Below are 22,928 nucleotides of genomic sequence, written 5' to 3' on the forward strand. Positions count from 1 at the left end.
CCAACCTTTCACAATTCATTGACATCCTTATGTTTATTTTTATTTATTTCTGTTTATTTAGGTTTCACACATACCTGTATGTGTTATATCGTTAGTTATTTAACTTGTAAATTTGTTCTGGCCAGCAAAAAACATAAATAAGGCTATGCTTTGACATTCAACAATTTTTGACTTTCATTCATGCTTTGGTCCCTAATTTTGTAGACAACAGCAAAAGGTATTGCTATACAAACAATAATGTACAATTAGTTGTTATAAGTATTTACAATAGGATCCAGAGAGCCTTTTGGTATGTGATATTACTCTATCCAATATTGTAAACTGCTTTGGAAAGTCCCTTCTGTTTCAAAAATGGATTGTCATGCAACATGAAGGATTACTGCTTGAGGAACCCACACAAACCTTTAGGTACACTATAAAAGAGATCTAATATTAAGTTTAATCTTTATTGTATCAAATATTTTAAAGATATTATTATTATGTATGTTTGTAAGCCTGTAGTGGAGATAAGTGAAAGTCTTTTAAAACTGTGTTAGTTCAACATTGTAATGAAAATAAAAAATAAGTTCTTAACAAAAAATAAAAAATTAAAAAACCTTTGGGTACACAGAACGAATTGGGTTTGTTTGAATCCTGCCTTAATCACATTACAGAAACAATATAACATGGTGATATAACATAAAATTGAACACTGCAAGTCAATAATTGCAGAAAAGATCTACAAATAACGAAAGCCCCTTGTTGGTTTGCTAAATGAGCACAAATGGCAATTGTTTGAACATGTCTAGTCTTTGGCCCCAATTCAGAGATACACATGTACAGAAATGAACTGCATGAGTAAAACTCCATGTACTTTCCTGCCAGTTAAGTAGATAAATTTCTAATCTGCTTTCACAATGATGATAGCCTATTTTGAGAGCGGGAAAGGAAAAGTCCCATAACTCTTACAGAGGAGTTTTAGACTATATCTAGTCTCAGCAGCCAGGAGGACATAGGAAAACATTGGGCAAATCTGAGTGCTACTTGCAGAATCCAGCAAGACCCTATGTGTTTAACCTACTTGGATCCCTTCTGCTCCCTCCTAGCCTCAGAACCCAGCCTAGTAAGTTTGCAATTACCAAAAAGGTCTGTGGGACACTCCTCTATTCTCAACAGGAACCATATGGCCCCCAGAAGTGCCCTGGCACATTTGAAGGGGGCCAAAGACTAAAAACTGAAATAAATGATTCTATGTTTATCTGTTTGTGTTACATCCTTGTTTGGGGGGGGGGGGCTGGAATCTGATAAGAGTTTCTAAGGGGAGGTAAACAAAGGTTGAGAATGGCTAGTATAGACATGTCTTTATTCTTTCATGGATGTTTTACCTGTAGAACATTTTCACTTTGTTAGAGGGCAAGCAGCTAGAGCACTGTTCGTAGATCTTGTTTTCATCTGTTTGTAGTTCAAGTCCACATTTTGCACAACCTGTGTAGGTTATCAGAGAAAGAGAAGCAAATATACACTGCAGCGAAGTATTATGATCAAAGATGAGTTGTCCATATGAAGTAAATTTCAGCTCAGAAACGTGGGCTCTCACTTGAATTGTTCCTACAAGCAGAACACATTGATCAATGTACTTTTGCCAGTTTTTCATACCACAAAAAATGGCAACAAGGTTATTGCTAAAAAAAATCCTTGCTTGTTATATCACATAAGATCAACTAAGAATGCCTTTCAGACTGCACCAAGTTAAAACACTAAGGACATAAAAGAGGCATTCTTGATGACAGCTGCAGGGTTGTGGAACTCCCTTCCCCTAATGGTCTGTCAAAGTTGGAGTCTAAAAAGAACTGTAAAATGTTTTCCTTGGGGCTGGCACTCAATAATCAGAATTAGGCAAGTAGGGCGTAACGAACTTGAGTGTTTTGTTTGTACTGTGTCTTTCTTGTTTATTCTTTAAATGTTATTACCAGCCCCAAGCCCTTATAAAAGGGCAGAAGTTTAAAGAACAATGTAGCCCCATAAATGCAGTGAATGGGGATCTCACCAGAACACTTTTCTTCTAGATGTGCAGCCAGACTGGTTCCTCTCATCAATGATTTGACACTCTTTTTAAACCTCTCTTTGAATGCAACAGCTCTTCTGTCATCTTCAAAGAGACACTCAAAGGTTGTCCATGGTGTTGTGTGCAATTCAAGTTCACCAGAGACAGGATTGTGTTTTGCAAACAGATATTTAAATTCCCATATGTGATCTAAAGAAAAAACAAACAATGAGCCCCCTTCAACGTTTAGTTCCAAAGCACTATTAATAGCTGTAGAAAGGACTGCTTTAGACTGAACACGTTCAACAAAGAGGAAACTCATAGTCATGTTGCATACACTGGGTAGAGTAGCATCATTTAAAGTAAAAAACAAAAGTTGATGCTTAGTAAGGTTTCTGCTTTAAAAAGATTATAAATCTTACAGTTTGAGTAAGTGGCCTTGGTGCCCCTGATGCTTAGCTGAAGGTAAGCAGGCATGGACCTGCTCAGACTCCTGATAGGAGAGCACTACAAACTACAAGCCCATATAAGAACAGGAAATAAGGCTGATATGTATCTCTTTTAAAAATAAAAAGGTTTGGGTAAAAAAAAATACTTTTTTTGAATACATTTTCAGTGTTCCCTTAGCACTTCAAATTAACTCGCCAGATTTAGAAATACCCTTTGTTGGGGAGAAGCTCTAAAGCAGTGGAGTAAGGAAGACTGGGGCTACCCATCATGCACGAGGGACCTACATGCAGTTTCCATAGGGCTTCTGTACAGAACATTCAATGAGTACACATACTATAAGCTAGACACATACTATCAGCCATTACACCAGGCCACTGACAGTACATTTAAAGGTATTGGGTTGGATCTACACCATGTGTGACCAGAAAGCTTTTCAGTCCCTCCTCCCCCCGCAGCTCCATGTGCAACCCTGCCAAAAGGCCACTTCTGAGGCTCATGTCAGGGGTGTCCAATTCCCACCTCTTCCTGCAGCCTCCTGTCTTGTGTCCCATTCTGGTTCTGAGGGTGCCTCAGCCCTCAGGAGCAGCTTTTCAATGGGTATGGGAGACTACAGAAGGAAGAAGGGGTGAGGACACTCCATTCCATGAGCTTCACTCATCTAAGGACTGGATTTAACTCAGTGGCTTCTTTAGTTTGTATTAGGCTACAGAACAATATAACAGTTCTGAAAGTATCAATAAATATCTTGCAAATAATTGTAATTTTTTTTTTAATATTCAAGACAAATGCCATTAGATCTTCAAGAAGCCCCATCATGACACTCTCACATATTAAAAAATGCCTCATAAGCACTTTCAGCACAATCCTATACATGCTTACGCAGAAATAAATCTTTTTCCAGAGGGGCTTTTTTGCAGGTAAGTGTTTAAGATTGCAGCTTTAGCCCAAGTGAACATCATATGCTGTGCTGTTTTCCACTGCTCAACTCTATGAATGGCCATCACATGCTGCTCCATTGCAAGTCAGTCATGACACTCAGTTGTCATGACCTACAGCCCTGACTGGCATGAAGTGAACTCCTGATCCTGGCTGTATTGATAGGATCAAATATTTAGACTTGTCAGAGAGAGATATTTGGACAGTTGGGAACATAGTCCTATCTTAAATTCTAGATATAGGCTTTTAATGATTAAGCAGAAACTGTTAGAACATTTTGCAGTGGACTGAAGTTACTTACTGATGTAATATAGATGCAGAAAAACTGTACATCTCGCTCTTTTTCTTGTCACAAATGTAAAATGTGTAAAAGTTTTTTTGTTTAAAATCTGAAGAAATCAAAGCTTCAAATAAATATCGGAACCTTCTGATTAAAACTTTTTTCCCCAGCCACCTTACTTAGTCTTTCAGTATTTTCTAAAGCTTATACTTTTTTAAACTTCTGCATGTAGTTAATATTTTGCCATTAATTTGCTCACTCTGTTAGAACTAAATACTATTGTAATTCATAATTTGGGGGGCGATTTATCTTGTTTTCAGAATCCAGATATCCAGCTATTTGAAAATAGTATTTTATTTTTAACTTAAAACATTTGCATTTATTTTTAACTTAAAACAGTATATACCCCTCCTCCTACCCAAAGCAACCCAAGGTTGCTCTATGCTATTCAGGTAAATACTTGGACACAGGTTGAAAGTTGCAAAGTGCATGAGAGGTTTATGTTGGAAAGACTGGCAAAGTCTTGACCTCTGTGTCTCGCAAGATCCACCATGAATACTTCAATACATATGAAATAGTTTCAACCTAAGATAGAATGAAAAGATCAAACGATAGGTACCTTGTACTGCTCATCCATTTTTATGTTGCCCTATCACAACATTTAACTCAAACCAATCATTCAACAAGCATTACGTTAAAATGCCTAGCTGTTTTACCCCTTTTCTTTTGAAGATTAGGACTGTAGGCTGCTGCCGCTCCCCACAGTACCAAAGCATAATGCTGATCTTTAACTTGCTCTATTATCAGAATGATTTTTCTTTGTTTTTCTCCTTTGTAACTATATGTTGACTCTAAGGAGAGAAGAGAGACACACAAACATCAATAGGATTTATTTAAAAGTAGAAATAAAAATACCAGAGGGCACATAGATTAAACCTAAGTACCTGTCCGCTACATTATTTACAATGAGGGAAAGAAATCTAAGATTTCCATCTAACAAGCACCAAGATGGTTAATTTTTAAAAATTGTTAGGAAGCAGTATAAGTCACTGCTTGATGGGCATTATACGTACAAAAATCTTATCTCAAACACACTGGGGCACAGGCCTATTGAATATCCTGTGTTTGTATCCTGGCTTTGAATTACAGCCTAAGAGCTACTTTTAGGTTTGGCAATGGGCTCAGGCAGCCCACTGATCCGATTTTATTTGTTCTTTACTATTTTTCTTTGAAAGGTTGTCCTCCATGCCAGATCATAAGCTGCTCTGAAAGTCCTTTAAGTTTTAAAAGTGGTTTGCTGTGTGGCATGCGTAGGGCTGCTGTTCAAGAAACTTAAGGCCCGATGCTTTGAGCACCCAGAACAAGCTGCAAGATACTTTGAGTTGTAGAGTTTTTGTATTACAGACTAAAGAAGAAATGCTAATTTTTCTTGAAGTTCATTAATGAATTACGCAACTCTACATGTGTGATACTACATTAAAATCTTCCAGAATACTCAGATTTTAAAACTACCACTGAAAATATTTATCATCTTTATTCTCTTTAAATAATAACTAGGCACTAAGGCTGGGTATTTCTTGCGGAACGCCAGAATTCATAGCTATGTATCATGAGGACTGCACCTGTGAACTAGGAAGATAGAAATAGGTGAACGAAACCTGCTACTTTTCTTCTCTAATCAAGCAAGCCATTAACTCCCCCCCCACAGATTAAAATAACTCACTGCATTCCCAATTTTATTCATAAAGTTAATAATTAACATTGAGGACTCCAATTCTAAGCACATGCTCTCTTTTTAACCATTTGAACCACCTCATAGGTACCACTGGGGTGGACACCAGTAAAGTATTTTACTGAATCAGATGAGCACTCAGCATAAAACAGAATTTAAAAAATTCATAGGTAAACATCAGGTGGTCTCATGAATCAAGACATTTTCCTTGCCTGCAAAGCGATTTCAGATCATCATCTTTTGGGAACCAACTGTTAAATCTTTCTTCTTGGAAAGGATTGGAGAGGGTCTTTGATACAGCCACCTCAAACAGCTTCCTATGTGCCCACTAAGTGCCTAGCTGGTCAGGCAGAGTAGGAGAAAAGGCGAGAGGGAGGAGTGGGCAACAGTATCTTCTCAAAGTTTAATCTTGTGCTTCTAAAATCTGCTTCAAAGATGTATCGTTTAAATGCCTCTACAATCACTTCCATTCCATCCTGCCCCTTTCAAACCCTGAACATGAATTTTGAAATACAAACTCAGGGAAGGAGTAATGGGTTAAAAAACCAACTGACCTGTTAGCTCAGTGATGTTGACAATTTTCACTATGGAGTGCACCAAAGTATCAGGTTTGAGTTGATCTAGCAGCACATACTGTATATTGTTCAGAGTCTGTGGTTGTCTTTTGGGGAGAGCTTGAAGATAGTTATGCTTTGAAGATACATATATCAGCAAATCCTGAAGAATATTAACATCCACTAAATGGGAGACTAAAAAGAAAGAAACATCAAAATCTTCTTTCGTATTTTATAAATGACAGTAGGGCCATGCATTTGGCCTATAATAATTCCAGACCAACATATAATTTGCAAGCATAAACAAATTTGGAAATAAATTCTTAGATATACATTTGCATTTTCATTGAAAAAGATAGCCTCAGAAGTCATTATAAAGACACTGATTTAAATTTTAAAGAGACAAAATACAACTATGGTAAGCTTTTATTCAGGAAAATGCTTGTGTTTTATTGGTTGCCCTATTAAAGCCTTTTTCTATCCAACAGAGAGCACACCTGACCCTTTTTCTCTCCATCTCTCACTGGTAGAAATACATAACCCATTACAGTATTCCCTTCATCTCTGATCTCCCAGAACCTGATGTTTGTATCTAAACTGAAAGAGTGGTATGATTATAATTTTCAAAGAGATCTCAGAGTACAGATGAATCTAGTAGTGTCTGGAGTCATATGCTGTTTGGAAGAGAGATGGGTGGGACAAGTGTATACCCCAAGGCCTCTGTGCCACGTATATGAAAGGAAAGTTTTTGTAGGAAAGTTTTGTTTTTTTAAATTGGGCCACAGGCATGTCATATAGCCTATGAAACAAATAGCCATAAAATTTTTCTATGTTTTGGTGCTCCTTACATATTAAATATTTTGCTTCATTTATTTGGGAAAAGTATGAACATTAGTACAAGGAGCTGTGAAATGTTCAACTATTGATAAGAGGAAAATATTGAATTTAAATTATTAAAGTAAACATGCAGGCAAAGCTCTCTTTATCTAAAACAATTAAATCCTCACATTCATTCTGATTAATAGCTGAGAAGCTTCCAAGATTCAGTAACCGACTAGTATATGTTGACTGCAGCATCTTCTCCCCAACCCACCGATTCTCATATATAATGACATCTGCAATGAAGAAAAGAAACATCAATGCAATAGGATAACCTCAACTCAAAAACTGAAAGGCGTCAGTAAGTTGCAGAGGCTTTGTAGGCCATTTTAAATGTTGGTTTTTCCACCTGTTTCAATCAGGTGCAAATATGCTAATACGGAAGGACTTCTTTCAGGATTGGAATGCAAGTGCTTGGCTTCAAAATAGATTTGTAGAGAACTTGCACAGTTCTGTACTTCTAACAAGTCATATATATTTCTGTTCTGTTTGCATGAAAAACAAGCATGTACAGTTAGGCTCAATTTAGGCAATCCTCCAACCATAGTGTTGAGGACTGGAAAAAAGTTGCAGGCTCATGTGTTCTCCCTCCACCCCACACAGTTTCACCTTGCAACTAAAGCTAACCATAGTTTGTCATGAACTGCTGCAGGGAAGTGGCATGCATCAAATTGGTGACGCAACGTCAGACATTACAGGTCCAGCCTTGTTATACACGGATTTGACGCAACACAAATGGCTCCTGTAAATGAGAAGGAATGTGCTGATCCCTGGAGAAGGGGAAAAATGCACCCCTTTAAAATCACAGTTTAAAAAACTGCTTTTTACTGTTGCAAAGAGATAGTCATGCAAGTGATTACAGGTATAACTTAAGTATTCACAGATTTTTTCTGTCTCAAAGCTGATGAGAAGGGCCCATTAAATTAAAGGAAAACAGTTGTTTAATAATGCCAGAGAGGGCAGCATTCTGACAATCCATCAATCAATCCCCCTGAGCAAGTGAATGTAAAAATCAGATTCTGCATTCTCTCCCCCTTGCTGGGGCTCCTGATGAAAGGAGGGCTTGCTGCATCCTAGTGAAGCCTAAGTGCCTGGAGAGACACTGATTGCCTCTGTGTGCATTATAAAGGTCAGCAAGTCTGTTTTTAAATCACCAGAATAAAGAGACTTTGTTTTTTAATTGATTTGCTATAGTTTTTTTTTGCCATCCACTCATAAGCATGAGTGCTTGGAACAGAACCCTCCCGAATAATGAGACTCAACCTGTACTTTTCATGCAATTACATCCACGGAGAGTTGTGAGCATCCAAACCTGACCTGACTCAGAGCCACACATTCTTTAAAAATTCTGACCAGGTTTTGTTAAGCATCAGGATAATAAAAAACTCACATACGCAATAAGCTTCTTACAGATCCAAGTACAACTGTTTCATAGTCTTAAGAATATTTCACCACGCACCTGTGATAAGAACAATATCTCCAGGAAATACTGTAAGTGACCAAAATGCTGTTGATCTCCACAACATAATCTTCTGTCGTATTTCTGACTGATCAAACACAACAACTGTGGCTAAGGGGACTTTAGAGGACATTTTAGTTCCTGGTTTTATATGTATTTCTTTGATATGGCAAGGATGTAGTACAGTGACTAAGATGCTGTATTTTTGGTCTTTGCAGTAACAGTCTTTAAGCAATGAAAGATGCTTCCGAACATTTTCAAACACCGAAATTCTCAGTTGCTCCATTTGTGGAAGGGGATAAATTGGAGAACAAATCAACCTGGCTTTCTTTGACTGCTGCTGCTCTGCAACTGCAAAGTTGGCTACATGTAAAGTATCTTCACATGCTCGAGGCCTTTTAGGAGAGTTGTCTCCTTGAGAACAGAGTATTCCTTTTTTCCAAAGTTCAGTATATGCCTCATTACTACTTTTGTCACCATGCAAATGTGAAAGACTGGTATGCACACCAGCTTTTTCCAGAACATGTGTAGTCTGAGATGTTGGGCAGTTAGCTTTCACAATGCTATCAGAATCAAAAAGTTCAAGGGAGCTTTCATAGTCTTGCCTACAATTTATCTCAGTCAGATTAGCAGTCATATCATTTTCATTTAATTGAATAAGTGAAACTGCAACTTCTTTACCTTCCTTGTAAGGGTCATCCAATTCAGCCTCCCTCAACTTCATAGATTGGTTGTGCATTTCATTTTGGTCTACAGCATGCCTTCCTGAAAGCAGGGCAACTTGGCTCGAGGTCAGAATACCAAGGAATTCAGTGTTTGCTGATATTGCAAGGCTTGAGCATACATCCAGCGGTTTTTCGGTCTTTGATTCTGTTATTTGTGGATGATGTATCTCCAAGTATTGATTTATGAGCTTGTGACAACTATGTTGGGATTTCGATAGCTTGTCATCTTGTTCCAAAGATTTCAAACCTCTATTTTTGGTACTCAAAATCAAGGCAGAAATACCAAGGTGGGCATGACTCATGCAGGTGATACCTCCTTTAACATCTTCAGATTCTTTGCTGTGTGGCTCACTTGTTTGTACATCAGTAGGAAGCTGCTGACATGCAAAATGCTTCACTTTGTTCTCTGTTCTTGTGTCTCTACAGACATGACAACAGTTCTCAGTCAACTCACTTGCCCCCTTAGCATCATCACTGAAGGATTTTACACTTCTGCCATGATCTGCACAGTCTGTTAAGAAAACATCAGCCAACACACATCTTTTTTCAAGGTTTGTAGTGCAGTGATCTTTGGAGTGGGCAGCCAATACTACATTGTTTAGAGTGCGATGATCTGCTTGCTCAGGACACATGCATTTTCTAGTACAAAGGTTAAAAGTGTCTTTAGTAAATGAAAAGTGGAGTTTACTCCATGTTTCAGAAGTTGCTGTTGAAAATTTCTCTTCTTTTGAGGCCTTTAATGAGTTTGAAAGGATGGGTGCACCAAAGAAAATGTGGATTTGAGGTGCTCCAGACATAATTTTTCTTCCAGGTATTTGATTATGTAGAAAATATAGCTTCACATATAATAAACTACTTCATATATATATATTACACACTGTGCCTGAAGTGTTATTTTTAGAGAATTCATTCAAGAGCAATTGTCTTAATATTTCCTAAGGAGTTCAAAAGCAACAATCCCAATCACAATGAATTGGGGGGGGGGGTAGATTACAGGGTTTAATACTTATTAACTATTCAATGGTTTTAAATCCATGAGAGATGGCCAAACCTTTCTGAGATATTTTTCAACATCTATTAAATTAGTCTATTAAATTAACTCCCATCATGGTTAAAATCTTACAAACAATAAAATGTGCTAAAATTTTTGTAACAAAATTATTACAACTAATTAGACTGTTAGACTTTTATGATTTTGACATTTCATGTACTTCACAACTTAATCATCAATTTTATATTTTATTTAGATTGTGAAGAACTCATTATGGTATTTAGAATCAGGGAAGCAAGTTCCATTAGTATCAGACTTTTAAAAATGTTTATAATAATCCTGGGTATGAAACACAGCTGTGCCTGCTACCTGCTGATACCCGGTTTCATTAAATAGTATGAACGTAAGGAGAGAACCAATCCTGTCCCCCCCCCCCCCCAAAACAAAAAGTATCACTGATGAAATTTTCCAAATGGTATTTCTTTGTCAAAATAGTCTTAATTTTCACATTATTTAAATCTTGATGCTCAGTAGAAAAGTACATAATGCAAAGTTCTATCCATTCACATCAGGTTTGAGAGCTGACAGCACACAAATATTGGTGGATCTGCAAAGCTATTCACTTGAAATCAGGAGCCTGCGATTTGACAGGAATTTCAGGTGTTTGATTCAGCTGCAAAAGAGAAAAAGAAGAGAAACCTTAAATGTATTTATGAATGTTATTGCTCATTGATATACATGTTTATAAACTCAAAGCAGGTTTCAAGAAGACAATGAACTTCTTCTCATTTAAAACAGATTCTTAACTGCCCATTAGAGGTCACTAAACCCTTTTCAAGAAGTGAATGTGTGAAGCAAGTATGCATTTGTTTTATGATGAATCCAGTTATGGGAGTATTGTTGCCAACTGAAGGCATGATTCAGCCTAAATTAATTCTTGGCCTCTTCATTTCCATAGGAAGGTAAACGTGCAGTACCTGGATAAGAGACCATTTAGGAAACCTGTATTTGCTGCCTTGAATTCCACAATGGAAGAATGAATCAAGCTTGCTGAACTTTCCCATTGAACAGAAGTTAAATGCATTCTTTGGCTATATTACCCCTGCAAGTAGCATTTCACAAATCTCCAATGGCTTTTTCTACATTAAAATTGTATGTGTGTGTGAAGAACATGGTAAAATCACTGCTTAGACCCAATTCTATCTTGCAGGCCAGAAGCCATTTTTGAAGTGGCTGTGAGAAAGTAGTTTGTTATGAGACAGGGAGCAACTTTCGCCCTCCCTTGTAAAGGATGAGCTTGGAAACTCGATAAGCTATGTTGGTACCAAGGTCTCTCATTAGAGTAACAGGCTGCAGCAATGAATCTCCAGTTGGGAGGGCGAGAGTGATTGTCCAGCAATTGCATCAGCAGGTTGAAGCCATGGTCCAGACACTTCAGCTGGACCAAGTTGCTGGTTGGACAAGTGTCACCATTAAGGTATTAAAAAGCCTGTTGCTATGGTGGGGAAAACTGCCCCTCATCATTCCATCATGGATGTCTGTTAGTAACACTGTTAGTACGACAGGTGGAAGGGTTGCCTTTTGCTTACACTTGAATTAGAAGGTCCAGGTGAGTATTAGGAATAAGCAAGTCTAGGAGCTTAGCTTCATTATTTTAGCATTGTGAGTGTTTATTCTCTCAAAGTAATTAAATGCCTTTGAATAACTTGTAACCATATTTCTATTCTTTAAATAAATCATATATTTACAGGCTTCCTTCTGTGTGAGTAGAGGAGAACTGATCCATCTAAAGCAAGCCCGGGCTACTCAGTCAAAATACTGAAGTGAACCAGAGCCTTGAGGCTTGAGTCCCTGAGGTTGGGGGACTCAAGATTTTATGGCTAGGGAGTTCGCTTACAGGACTTCAGCTTCCCCTTAGCTGGACGACTGGCTATTAAAAGGGGTGGTACAGTCGGGTCATTGGCCCTGAGACAACGCAAACCCATCTGACAGGGGTATTTGGCCAGTAAGGTGGAGGTACAGAAGAACTTGGATTTAACGTAAGGCTTATTTGCCTGAGAACTGTGTCCTCCTATCTCAGTGAGTGTTATAACCTGAGAGATGACAGGATACATAGGAATATATGGAGAACATGCATCTCTGACTCACTGGGGTTGCCGAGCTGGTGAACCAGGGTACATACAGCTGACTTTTAGAGTGCTCAAGGTTGCAATCCTAGTTACACTTACCTGGAGGTAAGCCCCATTGAACATAGGGGTCCTGACTTCTGAGTAAACAGCATAGGATTGTGCTGTAAGGCTGCAATCCTAGATATATTTACTTGGGAGGAAGTACCATTGATCTTAATAGGGCTTCTAAGTAGGCATGCATAAGATTGTGCTGTCAGAGTAAGATGCACCCATCTGCAGAAGACTGCTCCTTGTACGTAAGTTTCTCCCTACATGTGCATCCCCAGTAGTCAGTGAACTAGAGAAATGGCCATGCCTGTTTGGGGAGGAAAAAATGCAGCAGTACTTCATGCAGAGGCACCCATGTCAGACTCCTTTGAAGGCAGGTAACACTGTCTCTGCTTCAGAAGCTACTGAATAATCCAATCATGCCCAATAAAAGGACAAGGCAGAATAATGTACTCTCAGTACAAAATAACTGGTAGGCCAGAATAGTGATGCCTGTAGATTTGCTTCTATAGGTGTTTTATGCTCACAGGAATCTTAATTTCTTATGACACACTAGTGTGCTCCATGCACAGTGTAAAGGAGCAACTGTCTGAATTAAATAGCAAAGCACTTGATTAGTTGATTAACTGAAACAAAAAGAACACCACAGTATTTTTATGTTTTAAAACTAATTTTAAAATGGGCAAACCAGCAGTAAAACTAATCAATGGAATGACTGGGATAAAGAAAGGAGCTACTAGAGAAGAATAGAGCAACTGTTTTAAGACTAAGATATTAAAAACGCATCTAGGAGAAATGAGTGGAAAAGTCATTGTAATTCACAAACTCTAGGAAAGATGCAGTACTTCTGGAAACAGCACTGCCAAAGCAGAGAATAAAGGTTGAACAGTGTTTGGCAATAAATATTATGCAATTTTAGCCACTGACCTACTATCAAAGGGATGTAATTTGTGACCTCCGAATTGTAGACTTCAAAAGTGACCGAGATGACAAGAGCAAACAATTTACTTAAGTTGAACACACAGACATGAAAATTGAGTTGCCCCCTCATTTGTTCTGTGCACTGCATTTAATATAGGCAAGATACATCTCTCATTTGTTAACAGTAAAAGTAACTGAACTGAGGTTCAAGAGAATACAGACATCACAAGAATTCTTAAGTTTAGCATTTTAGTAGACCTATTTGAATAGAAAATCAATGCACGTAGGCTACATCAATGCTAGGATATTGTTCAAGATTCACCAATGGATGGGAGGATCTTATGGATGGGACAGTATACCACAAAAGTCCACTGTTCTGTCAACAGTCTACTGCACTCTAAAAGACTACTGTTTTGAATGTAAAAGTGATGTACACTGTCACAGTTTTGGTCCTTTAATCATTCATATGCACCCTGGCTTTCTCAGCCTGACCTGCTGGGCCATTGGTTGTGGCTCATTAGGGCTATGATCCTAAACGCTGTATAAGGTAGTGGGTTTTTCATGATTCTGTGGCTTCCCTGGCTGGTTTCTGCAGCTCTCCAGAGAGCCACAGCTCACAGTTTGGGAAGCACTGCGCCAGTGATTTGCAATGGACAACTTTAAGGAAAAAGGGTGTGACTAAAAAGCAAATCCCAGACAAAGACAAAATGACAACAGTGGGTCATCAGGTTTCTACCAGTACTTAAAGGCCTTGTTGCCAGTGCAACTTCTCCACTCTTTGGGAGCTCTCCACTGTTCTGCAGAGCCTGCCTCTGAAACAGTGCTCCTCCTGTCTGCTGCTACACATGGCTTGCTATTGCAAGCTACTCCCACACTACTCCTTCTTGATTGCCATGGAACCTCGGGTCTCAGTCATATTGGTACGGAACAATATTTTTACAATTTTTACTTTTCATTTTTTGTTAGACCAGTAACTTCATTCTACAGTATCAAGCAGTATCTCCTAACAATCTTAAATACTTTACTGTTGTGCTCCATTACTTTTGAAAGCAAGTGGAATGTGAACCACTTGGCTACTCCCTTTACATAAACTTCTCCTGGAACAATTTCATAGTCTGCTTAGAACAAAACTGTTACAATTTCATTTGTGGCATTTATTTTTCTGCTCAGTAAAGCCAAGACACATCATTACAACTCCACAATTCAATGAGGCAACTGTATAGCAATAGTGATTATATCCCCCTACAAAATTAAAATCATAATTTTAAAAGTTCTCTTATTAAAATAGTCGATCTGAAGTAATTTTTCAAATCTAGTGCAAGCTTTTCCCTTGTGAGCCCAACCAGTTAAGTGAGAATGTTTGTGATGTCTAATGATACAAGTCTTTATTCTACCTAAAATAATATATGTTCAATACAAAAAAATAAAGAGCTGATCTTCCCCTCACCATTTCTGTCAGAGTGCCAGTAACAGAGACAGGTTAAAGGGCATGCTTACCTGCCACCACATATAAAGCAAGAAAGATTCACTATGGAGGTCATTATTCGGCTTCAATTTATAAACAAGGACAATATAAAATCTAGAAGCAAATTTCAGCTTGCCAGGAGTTTAAGTGTCTTAGGGCACAATCCTAACCCCTTATGTCAGTGCTTTCCAGTACTGGTATAGTGGTGCCAATGGGACGTGTGCTGCATCCTGCAGTTGGGTGTCACTCACGGAGGCCTCCTCAGAGTAAGAGAATGTTTGTTCCCTTACCTCAGAGCTGCATTGCCCTTATGTCAGTGCTGGAAAGCACTGACATAAGGGGTTAGGATTGCACCCTTAGTCATAAACCTTCTCTGTAATTAACTGACCTACCAAGTTTTTTTTTTTCCATTTCTTCAAATCACATTACATATTGTGTGTAACACATCACACTTCCAATAAATCTTCGTGAGGTACAACTCTGGTTATCTTTCTGATTTGCTGTCTCCCAAATTTCTGAAATTGTCAGTTTTCATGATGGGTCAGCTTGGCAGATCCTGACCCACTCAAGAGCTCTGCAAACTCTGCTGTACTACCTTAGTTTATATATCAGACAGCATAGCACTGAATGTGCCAAATGTCCTTTATAAGTTCAAATGGATCATGTACAACCCATCCCACACACATCAGTACCTATTGCAGCATAGGCTGAATCCTAACCCCTAATTCTAGCTCTCTAGGCCTTACACAGGCTGCTCAGATTTGCATCAGCGTGTGGTCGGTCTGGGGAACTCCTTGCCACAGGATGTGGTGCTGGCGTCTAGCCTAGACGCCTTTAAAAAGGGATTGGACAAGTTTCTGGAGGAAAAATCCATTATGGGGTACAAGCCATGATGTGTATGCGCAACCTCCTGATTTTAGAAATGGGTTATGTCAGAATGCCAGATGCAGGGGAGGGCACCAGGATGAGGTCCCTTGTTATCTGGTGTGCTCCCTGGGGCATTTGGTGGGCCGCTGTGAGATACAGGAAGCTGGACTAGATGGGCCTGTGGCCTGATCCAGTGGGGCTGTTCTTATGTTCTTATTATCAGCAAATTCGCTTGCGCAGATGTGAGTAGCCCCATAGGGGTGTCTGGCATGCATGACATAGGGTGGTGGAAAAATATCCCCCTATCTCAAGCTGTGCTCTAGTCAGTGCCTACCTTGTGCTGGATACAGGGAGAACATCTTGTCATGTGAACCCCCACATGCAGTCTGAGGTGGTATAGTCCAGGTATAAGTTCTACAGTTTGAGAACGGGCAGCCAAATCATGATGATCAGGCAAGGAGAAGGCAGGACAGAGGAAGACTGCACAGTAACAGTATATCGTGCTTCTGTCTGCCTGAGCATCCCGTTTGCATTTTAGCAATCTGTAAAAACAAGAATCTTTGTTGTTTGGGTAAACAGAACGTTTACAGATTGTTACCAATGGTTCTTGCTTTTACAGTTTGCTGAAGTCGAAAGGCAGGCAGAAGGCATGACAGAGGGAGAGACTACCAGAATATTAACAGGAAGCAGCTTCCTGTTGATGTTCCGGCAGTCTCTCCCTCTATCGTGCCTTCTGCTTGCCTGATCATTGCATTCCCGTGTAGTAACTGCAAAAGCAAGATCTTTTTAGTGATCAAGAACAAAGGGAAGGTATTGGGGGGGCAATCCGATACTTGAAACCCCAGACAACAAAATAAATGGTAAAAAATCTTCAAGTTCCAAAAGATATAACCATGCAAATAAGACACAATTTCAACTACAAACTCAGGTATTCAGTCTGTCACTGATATTGGTTTTTGTAGAGAGAAGCTGAAGGTAGCTAATAAAGTTGCAGAATTCCCCCCCCCCCAAAGACTTCAGAGAAACTATTGGAAGCTATAAAGCAATGAGCACGACAGTAGAAATGTACAGGTTAGGATCAGAAAATACTGACACATGCTTAAACTATCATTTTAAGAAGAGGTCACTATGGTTTGGAAGATACGTTTCTAAGGGTTTTTTTGCAGTTATCAATAAGTGTCTATATAACAGTAGTCAGAAAACTTTTAAGAATGTTTCTAATCAAAGGCTCTTAACAAGGCTTGGTAAAAGGAGACATATATATATAGAAATGGTATTATAGTGGGTTCTCATTATCCACTGATTAGGTATCCACAGATTTAACTTAAAGGGGGAGGACCCCAGTTGTGTCCAGAAGGTCTTCTGAGTTACAGGGAGGCAACTCCCCATGACTTAGAATACTTGCCAGAGCCTTTTAACAGAGACTTCCAGTTTTCGCGCAGCCCTCCTGTGACTCAGAAGACTTCTTGGATGTGACCTCTGGTTGCATCCGGGAAGTCCTCTGTGGGCTGGACCACGGATTTCTTTATCCACACTTTTTGGCATCCACAGATGTTCCAGGAACAAGACCTCCACAGATGCCAAAGATTGACCTGCATATTAATAAGACATGTGAGGAATGCACTTAGAAGCCAAAGAGTAAAAAGAAAAAAAGCAGTCAATGCTCAGAAAGGGATGTCAGCCAAATATTTATATTCCAACCTCTGAAATCTTTGCAGGTCTGTATTTGATGTGACTCAAAACACTGGACTGATATGAAGTGGTTCAAGAAAGCATGTGTGGAGGCTCTAGCCAGATGCCCGACTTACTGGAGGCCTCTTGTGGTGCATGGCTCTCTTCCCTCACTAAGACCTGCGGTGGCGGCAGCTCGACAGGACCTCTGGGGAACGCCCAGTAGACCGACCTGGCTGGCCACAGAGAAGCAGAGGCAGCTGCGGCACACCCAGGCAGGGAGGCACAGAGAGGCTACGGCGACTGCATTATTGGCCAGGGCAGCCGGTAGCTGGGAAACAGGAGCAGCAGGCCTGCTGCAGGGACTTTGGGGGTGACTTCCAGCCCCAGTGTTGGAGACAGGAGGCTTGCCCCTTCCTTAGCAACCCTCAGGCAAGAGGTATAGTGGCAGCCAGAAGGATGGTTAACCTCAGGGGCCATGATGGGTGGTGGCGAACTTGCTTGCCTGGAGTAGAAAGTGGGTGGGGTCAAGAGAAGAGCCTTACATTGCCAGGGAGGGTAGAAGGGGCAGACTCTGTGGGTGGGTGGGTGGACACATTTATAACGCCAGGGCCAGTCAGTGAGAAGGGACAGAAGTGGTGAGACCGCTGGCTGAGACTTAAGCTTGCATGCTAGTGACTCCCTCCAGGAACTAAGTCCAGGGAGGAGGAGGAAGGGTGCCAGAGCCTCCTCCCCCTGGCCTGATCTGAGGCCATATTCACCCAAAGTAGACTGCGGAGCAGCCAGGAGGCATCCCTGCAGAAACCTCCTTGCCACTGGATGTGACCCCTCACAGCACCCCAAAGTCCAACCCTCCCCATGCCAGACCAGAGCACTCCATGAGTGCAAACACATGTATAAGTTAGCAAAACTACAGATGACTCACAGTAATGAATATTTATTAAAATGGCAGTCGTGATGCAATTGAAAAAGAGGATCCTCCCATATACTTGCACAACACTATACTGTAAAGTTGTTTGTTACCTTTACAAAAAAAATATGCTTCTAACTTTATGTGCCATTTAGGTTTCTACCTCTCATCTCAAGAGGTTGTGCAGCAGAATTGCAAACAATTGCAAACACAGGGGGAAGGGGAAGAGACTCCACTGAACTATATATAGAATATCTCCAGTAAAGAGAGACTAAAATATTTATAAGCACTTCAGTCCTTTGCCAGTTCCTTCTAACATCAAAGAATTCACTTTGATATTCACAAAGAAATTAGCAGGAGACAAACACTGTATATGTTAATGCAGCACCTCTAGATCAGTTGCATCTCTCTGAAGTAGCAGCATTTTTGCTGTTTTTGAAGAAATGCGCCCCCCCCCTGCACCAACATACGGTTATTATTATACTGGCATATACCCTGTACTACATGTCACTACAACGGGTAAATAACACTAAATAGTAAATATCTAAAGTTACATTGGATGGTTGAGTTAGTATGTATGCTTTTTTTTGTAGGCCAAACTTGTTTTAACATGTATGCAATAGGCTACTTTCGGTAAACAAAATCCACTGTTCCCCATGATACAGTGAAGTAGCTTCCTGCAAAGGTCAATTCAGAAATAGAAAATTACTTAAGTAGGGGAAGTACTACTTGCCTGACTTGACAAAATCCTGAGAATTTCAGATTTCATTGAACACACACATATTTCTAGTCATCGTAGTTGCAGTGGAGGTGCAGGAATGGGGTAGGAGGGGAGGGAGAAGAATGTTGTTTTCACTCAACACTTCTAGGAAGTTGTTCCCCTCTGAAGGTTTGCGTCCTGCAATGGCCACATTCCAAATCTCTGCTGACAGATGTTCATTCCGTCTGCCCTCTCAGTATATATATGCCAATATTGAGTGGGCTCTCTTATAGGAGCTAACTAGGCTGAAGTACATAGTCTTGCTATCTAGAAACAAAAAGTAAAAAAGTTTCCTGCTTTCAATTAGATTTTTTAAAATAATCAGACATTGAAGCTTTGGGAATATCCTCTTAAATTTCTGGGCAATTCAAGGATAACAAAAAGGTAACAAAAGCAAAACATTTTATAGGTTTGTAAATATTCTCAATAATAATAAAAGCAAACAAGTCAGGATAACGAAATACAGGTTGAGTCTCATTATTTCACAAGGGTTCCATTTCAAGAGCTCGAGAACTCATATGGATAGCAAAACACACTAAAACAAATCAATTTAAAAAGCAAAATCCCTTTGATCCGGTGATTTAAAAACAGCCTTGCTGACCTTTTGAAATGCACACAAAGGCAATCAGTCTCTCTCCAGGCTTAGGCTTCACTAGGAGGCAGCAATCCCTCCCTTCACCAGGAGCCCCCCCAAGGGGGAAAGAATGGGTGATAATCACTGCCATTTAGCTTTCTTTCAGGTGCTCAGGGGGAAGGAAGGGGTTTGCCTTATGCCTGGAGAGAGAACAATTGAGGGATTGTCAGTCTGCTGCCCTCTCGAATTAATAAGGCTATTATTAAAGGACCGTTTTTCTTTAATTTAAAGGGTACTTCTCACAGCATTGAGATAGAAAAATCTGTGGATAATTAGGTTATACCTGTAATCACTTGCATGACTGTCTCTCAACAACAGTAAAAAGCAGTTTTTTAAACTGTGATTTTAAAGAGATGCATTTTTCCCCCTTCTCCAGGGATCAGCACATTCCTTCTCATTTGCAGGGGCCATTCATGTTGAGTCAAATCCATGCATAAAAAATCCATGTATAACAAGGCTGCACCTGTATGTTTAATGCTGTGTTCTTATATAGGCACCTGAGAAAGTACAGTGCACCCTTTTTATCCACTGGCTCTGCATCCATGGATGGCAAGGAGTGAGCCAGACACACAATAAGTGGAAGGAAGTTCCAGAAGGTGGGAGTCACAAGACCGACCTGTCACATGTAACTTCAGAAGGCCACAGAACATGCAAAAGAGCACTTCCCCCAGATCTTAATGGAGGTATAGATTCATACGGAGAAAGGTGGCCCTTCAGGGATCTTGGTCCTAAGCCATAAAGGACTTAAGAGGAAACTAACCAATGCAACTGGAACAATGAAAGCAAAATGTTAGCAGGGGGAGAGTAACTGGCCCACCTCACCCCAGCACTGTCTGTTCTAGTGGCTGTCTGCTGGTATTCATTTGCATCTTTTTAGATTGTGAGCCCTTTTGGGACAGGGAGCCATTTAGTTATTTGATTTTTCTCTGTAAACCGCTTTGTGAACTTTTAGTTGAAAAGCAGTATATAAATACTGTTAATAATAATAATAATAATAATAATAATAATAATAATGTCATTGTAAAAACCATGCCTTGGTGAAAAACCAAACAGTTTCTACTAACTGAAGCTTTCAAAGGGTCTTCAGGTATAACCCTATCTAGTGAATATTGTCAGAATCTAGAGGTGACTAAGACCTGGCCAGGGTGAGCCCTATCTGAGAAGAAATAGGATCAACTGGTGCACAAGTGAAGCTGGGCAAGACACACCCAGAGCCATGCAGGAGCAAGGTTGCGTCCAGGAGTACCCATAAACAGCAAACTTGTTCCTTCAAGAGAACCCCATACAGGACAGGCCGGACCACTGGGGCCAAGTTAGTGATGTCTCCTGACCTCCGTCTTGCCCAAATTTAATTTCCACTCGTTTGTCCACATCCTGCCCTTCACTGATTTCAGACATCAGTTCAGAACTTCCACAGCTTCAGTGGCACAGCTATCTAAAGTTAGATGTCACCTCCGTACTGATGACACCCAGTGCCATAGTCACAAAGTATAATCTGGGAGAGCAAGTGTAACAACATAACATTAAGTGTTAACATATCAATGGGTTTGCATTTCTTTGGCATTTCACAATCATATTTTAAATTGCATTTTGATCCTGACGTACAGTTAAAAAAGAGTTAAACACTATTAAAGAAAAGCCTGTAATTGAGATATACTGGTTAGAACACAGATGCACATTTCCATTACACCTCTGTTAATTATTACACCATTTCTCAATATGTTCTACTTTGAGTGGCCAATAGAATATTAGCTTTTTATCTCTGAAGTGGTCAGAGTCTTACTGATGGGTCAATGATCTATGAAAATGCAACTAACTGCATCAGCAGGTTTTATGCTTTGCAATGAGATACAACTGACTGTTAACGACTCTTACCAAACTCATTGCGGGGGGGGGGACAGACTTGCACAAGCTACACAAAGAAACTACCTTTTAACACACAGCACTTCAGCATCTATTACACTGGTTCATTATCATTTTGGTCAACTGAGCACAGACACCATTTTGGTCACCCTGCTGGTCATATGTTATGCATCACAAGTGTTAATGCACACATTGTGTTTCCGCATGTTTTACCTTTTGGCAATTGCCACCTGTTCTGATGTTACATTGGAGGCATAGTTACTCTTGGGAGATTCTCAATTAGATCTAGAAAATTATTTCTAGACATTGCTGAAAGACAAAGTTGCAGCCACCTATTGAACAATGTAAGAGAAATTCTGCTCACATTCTGATAGTATGCAGAATTCGGCAACCTAGGCCAATTAAAGTCAGTGGGCTTATACATGCCCAATTGCTTATGATGGGGCTATAATGGATACACAATCTGTAAATACGAATGTGTACAATAGTTCACCTACAATTTTGTATAATATACCATCAACTTTTAGTTAAGACTCGGTATGTACTTAATCACAATATTCAAACCTTGCTTTAAATCTCTACCCCAGAAAGAGAGCAGGAGAGATGGAAAGGTGTACTCTATTCTTTCCAAAATGAATAATATTTCTACTCCCATCCAGTCCAGGAAATACGTATTTTAGACAGGAAATCCACTCTTCCTTGCCCAGAATACTGTGGAGCCACAGGTCACAAACAGTTGCGATCATGCTGTGCATTCCCATTTTCAGGTTATACAGGTTCTCTGTTTCCTGCCTGAAGAGTTCCCTTTGGCAGCGGAGGTTTCCTTTCAATTGTTTGGTGAGCAGGAACCACAAGAACATTTGGAAACATCAGATAATATGCTGATTTCTCCCTTGCTCTACATAAATGCCACATGCTGATGGCACTCTATAAATAAAAGCTAAGTGCACCTGTGCTTCAGGGCTTGGGTGACCCATAAGTAACAGGGGTATTACAGGCCACTTTAATGGTCTAATGTGCAGGCGCAGACTAAACATTGTATGGCTCTAGCACCCCAATTTCTTATTGCAAATTATAGCAAGGTGTCATACTCTTACCGATACTTTAAAGGATTAGACAAGCCATTTTGCAGGCTTTTTCTCCTACAAAACATCACTTATGGTTTTTGGTTACAGCACAGGTAGGCTTCAAGGAATCAGGTAAAAGCATAGAAAGATTATCAGAAGTGAAAAACATTTTCAGCTTAACTAACCTTTCAGGCTTGAGGCCGCCTAAAAGCCTAATCACCTGAAAAATGAATTTCACAGTGCAATCCTATGGATGTCTACCTAGAAGTATTTTGGAAGCAGCTTACTCCCACAAAAGTGTGGACAGTACTGGAACCCAATACTTCTAAGTAAGTTTTAGCTGGTTATTATCTCACGGAAAAGTCAGTTCTTTATTCCAAAATAAGGCAGCAAGTAAAAAACACCCATATGCCAAAACCTTGGGACACCTCAGTGGAGAACACACATTTTGCAACTAGATCTCAGGTTCAACCCCTGGCAACATCAGATAAAATGATCTCACATAGGACTGGGGAAAGATCCCAGCATGAGAGAGCCTGGAAAGCTGTTGCCAATCAACTGGGC

General features: G+C 39.9%; 1 protein-coding gene across 4 annotated transcripts in view; it reads right to left on the reverse strand.

Annotated features, from left to right (window-relative positions):
- SHLD2 (shieldin complex subunit 2) overlaps positions 1-22,928 on the reverse strand; it is a 46,159-nt gene that overhangs the window by 10,383 nt on the left and 12,848 nt on the right. The window contains exons 1-7 of one of the 4 annotated variants that reach the window (XM_066619912.1): positions 18,774-18,893; positions 8,314-10,702; positions 6,983-7,090; positions 5,976-6,170; positions 4,406-4,540; positions 2,027-2,233; positions 1,365-1,464 (exon numbers count right to left, since the gene is read on the reverse strand). In XM_066619912.1, the coding sequence (XP_066476009.1) occupies positions 1,365-1,464; positions 2,027-2,233; positions 4,406-4,540; positions 5,976-6,170; positions 6,983-7,090; positions 8,314-9,835 (2,267 nt within the window). In that variant the 5' untranslated portion in view covers positions 9,836-10,702; positions 18,774-18,893. Of the gene's footprint in view, positions 1-1,364; positions 1,588-2,026; positions 2,234-4,405; positions 4,541-5,975; positions 6,171-6,982; positions 7,091-8,313; positions 10,703-18,773; positions 18,894-22,928 lie in introns of those variants that run through there. The other 3 variants (XM_066619910.1, XM_066619914.1, XM_066619911.1) reach the window with 3 other exon arrangements.

Source organism: Tiliqua scincoides, chromosome 3 (genome assembly GCF_035046505.1).
Source record: "Tiliqua scincoides isolate rTilSci1 chromosome 3, rTilSci1.hap2, whole genome shotgun sequence".
NCBI lineage: Eukaryota > Metazoa > Chordata > Lepidosauria > Squamata > Scincidae > Tiliqua > Tiliqua scincoides.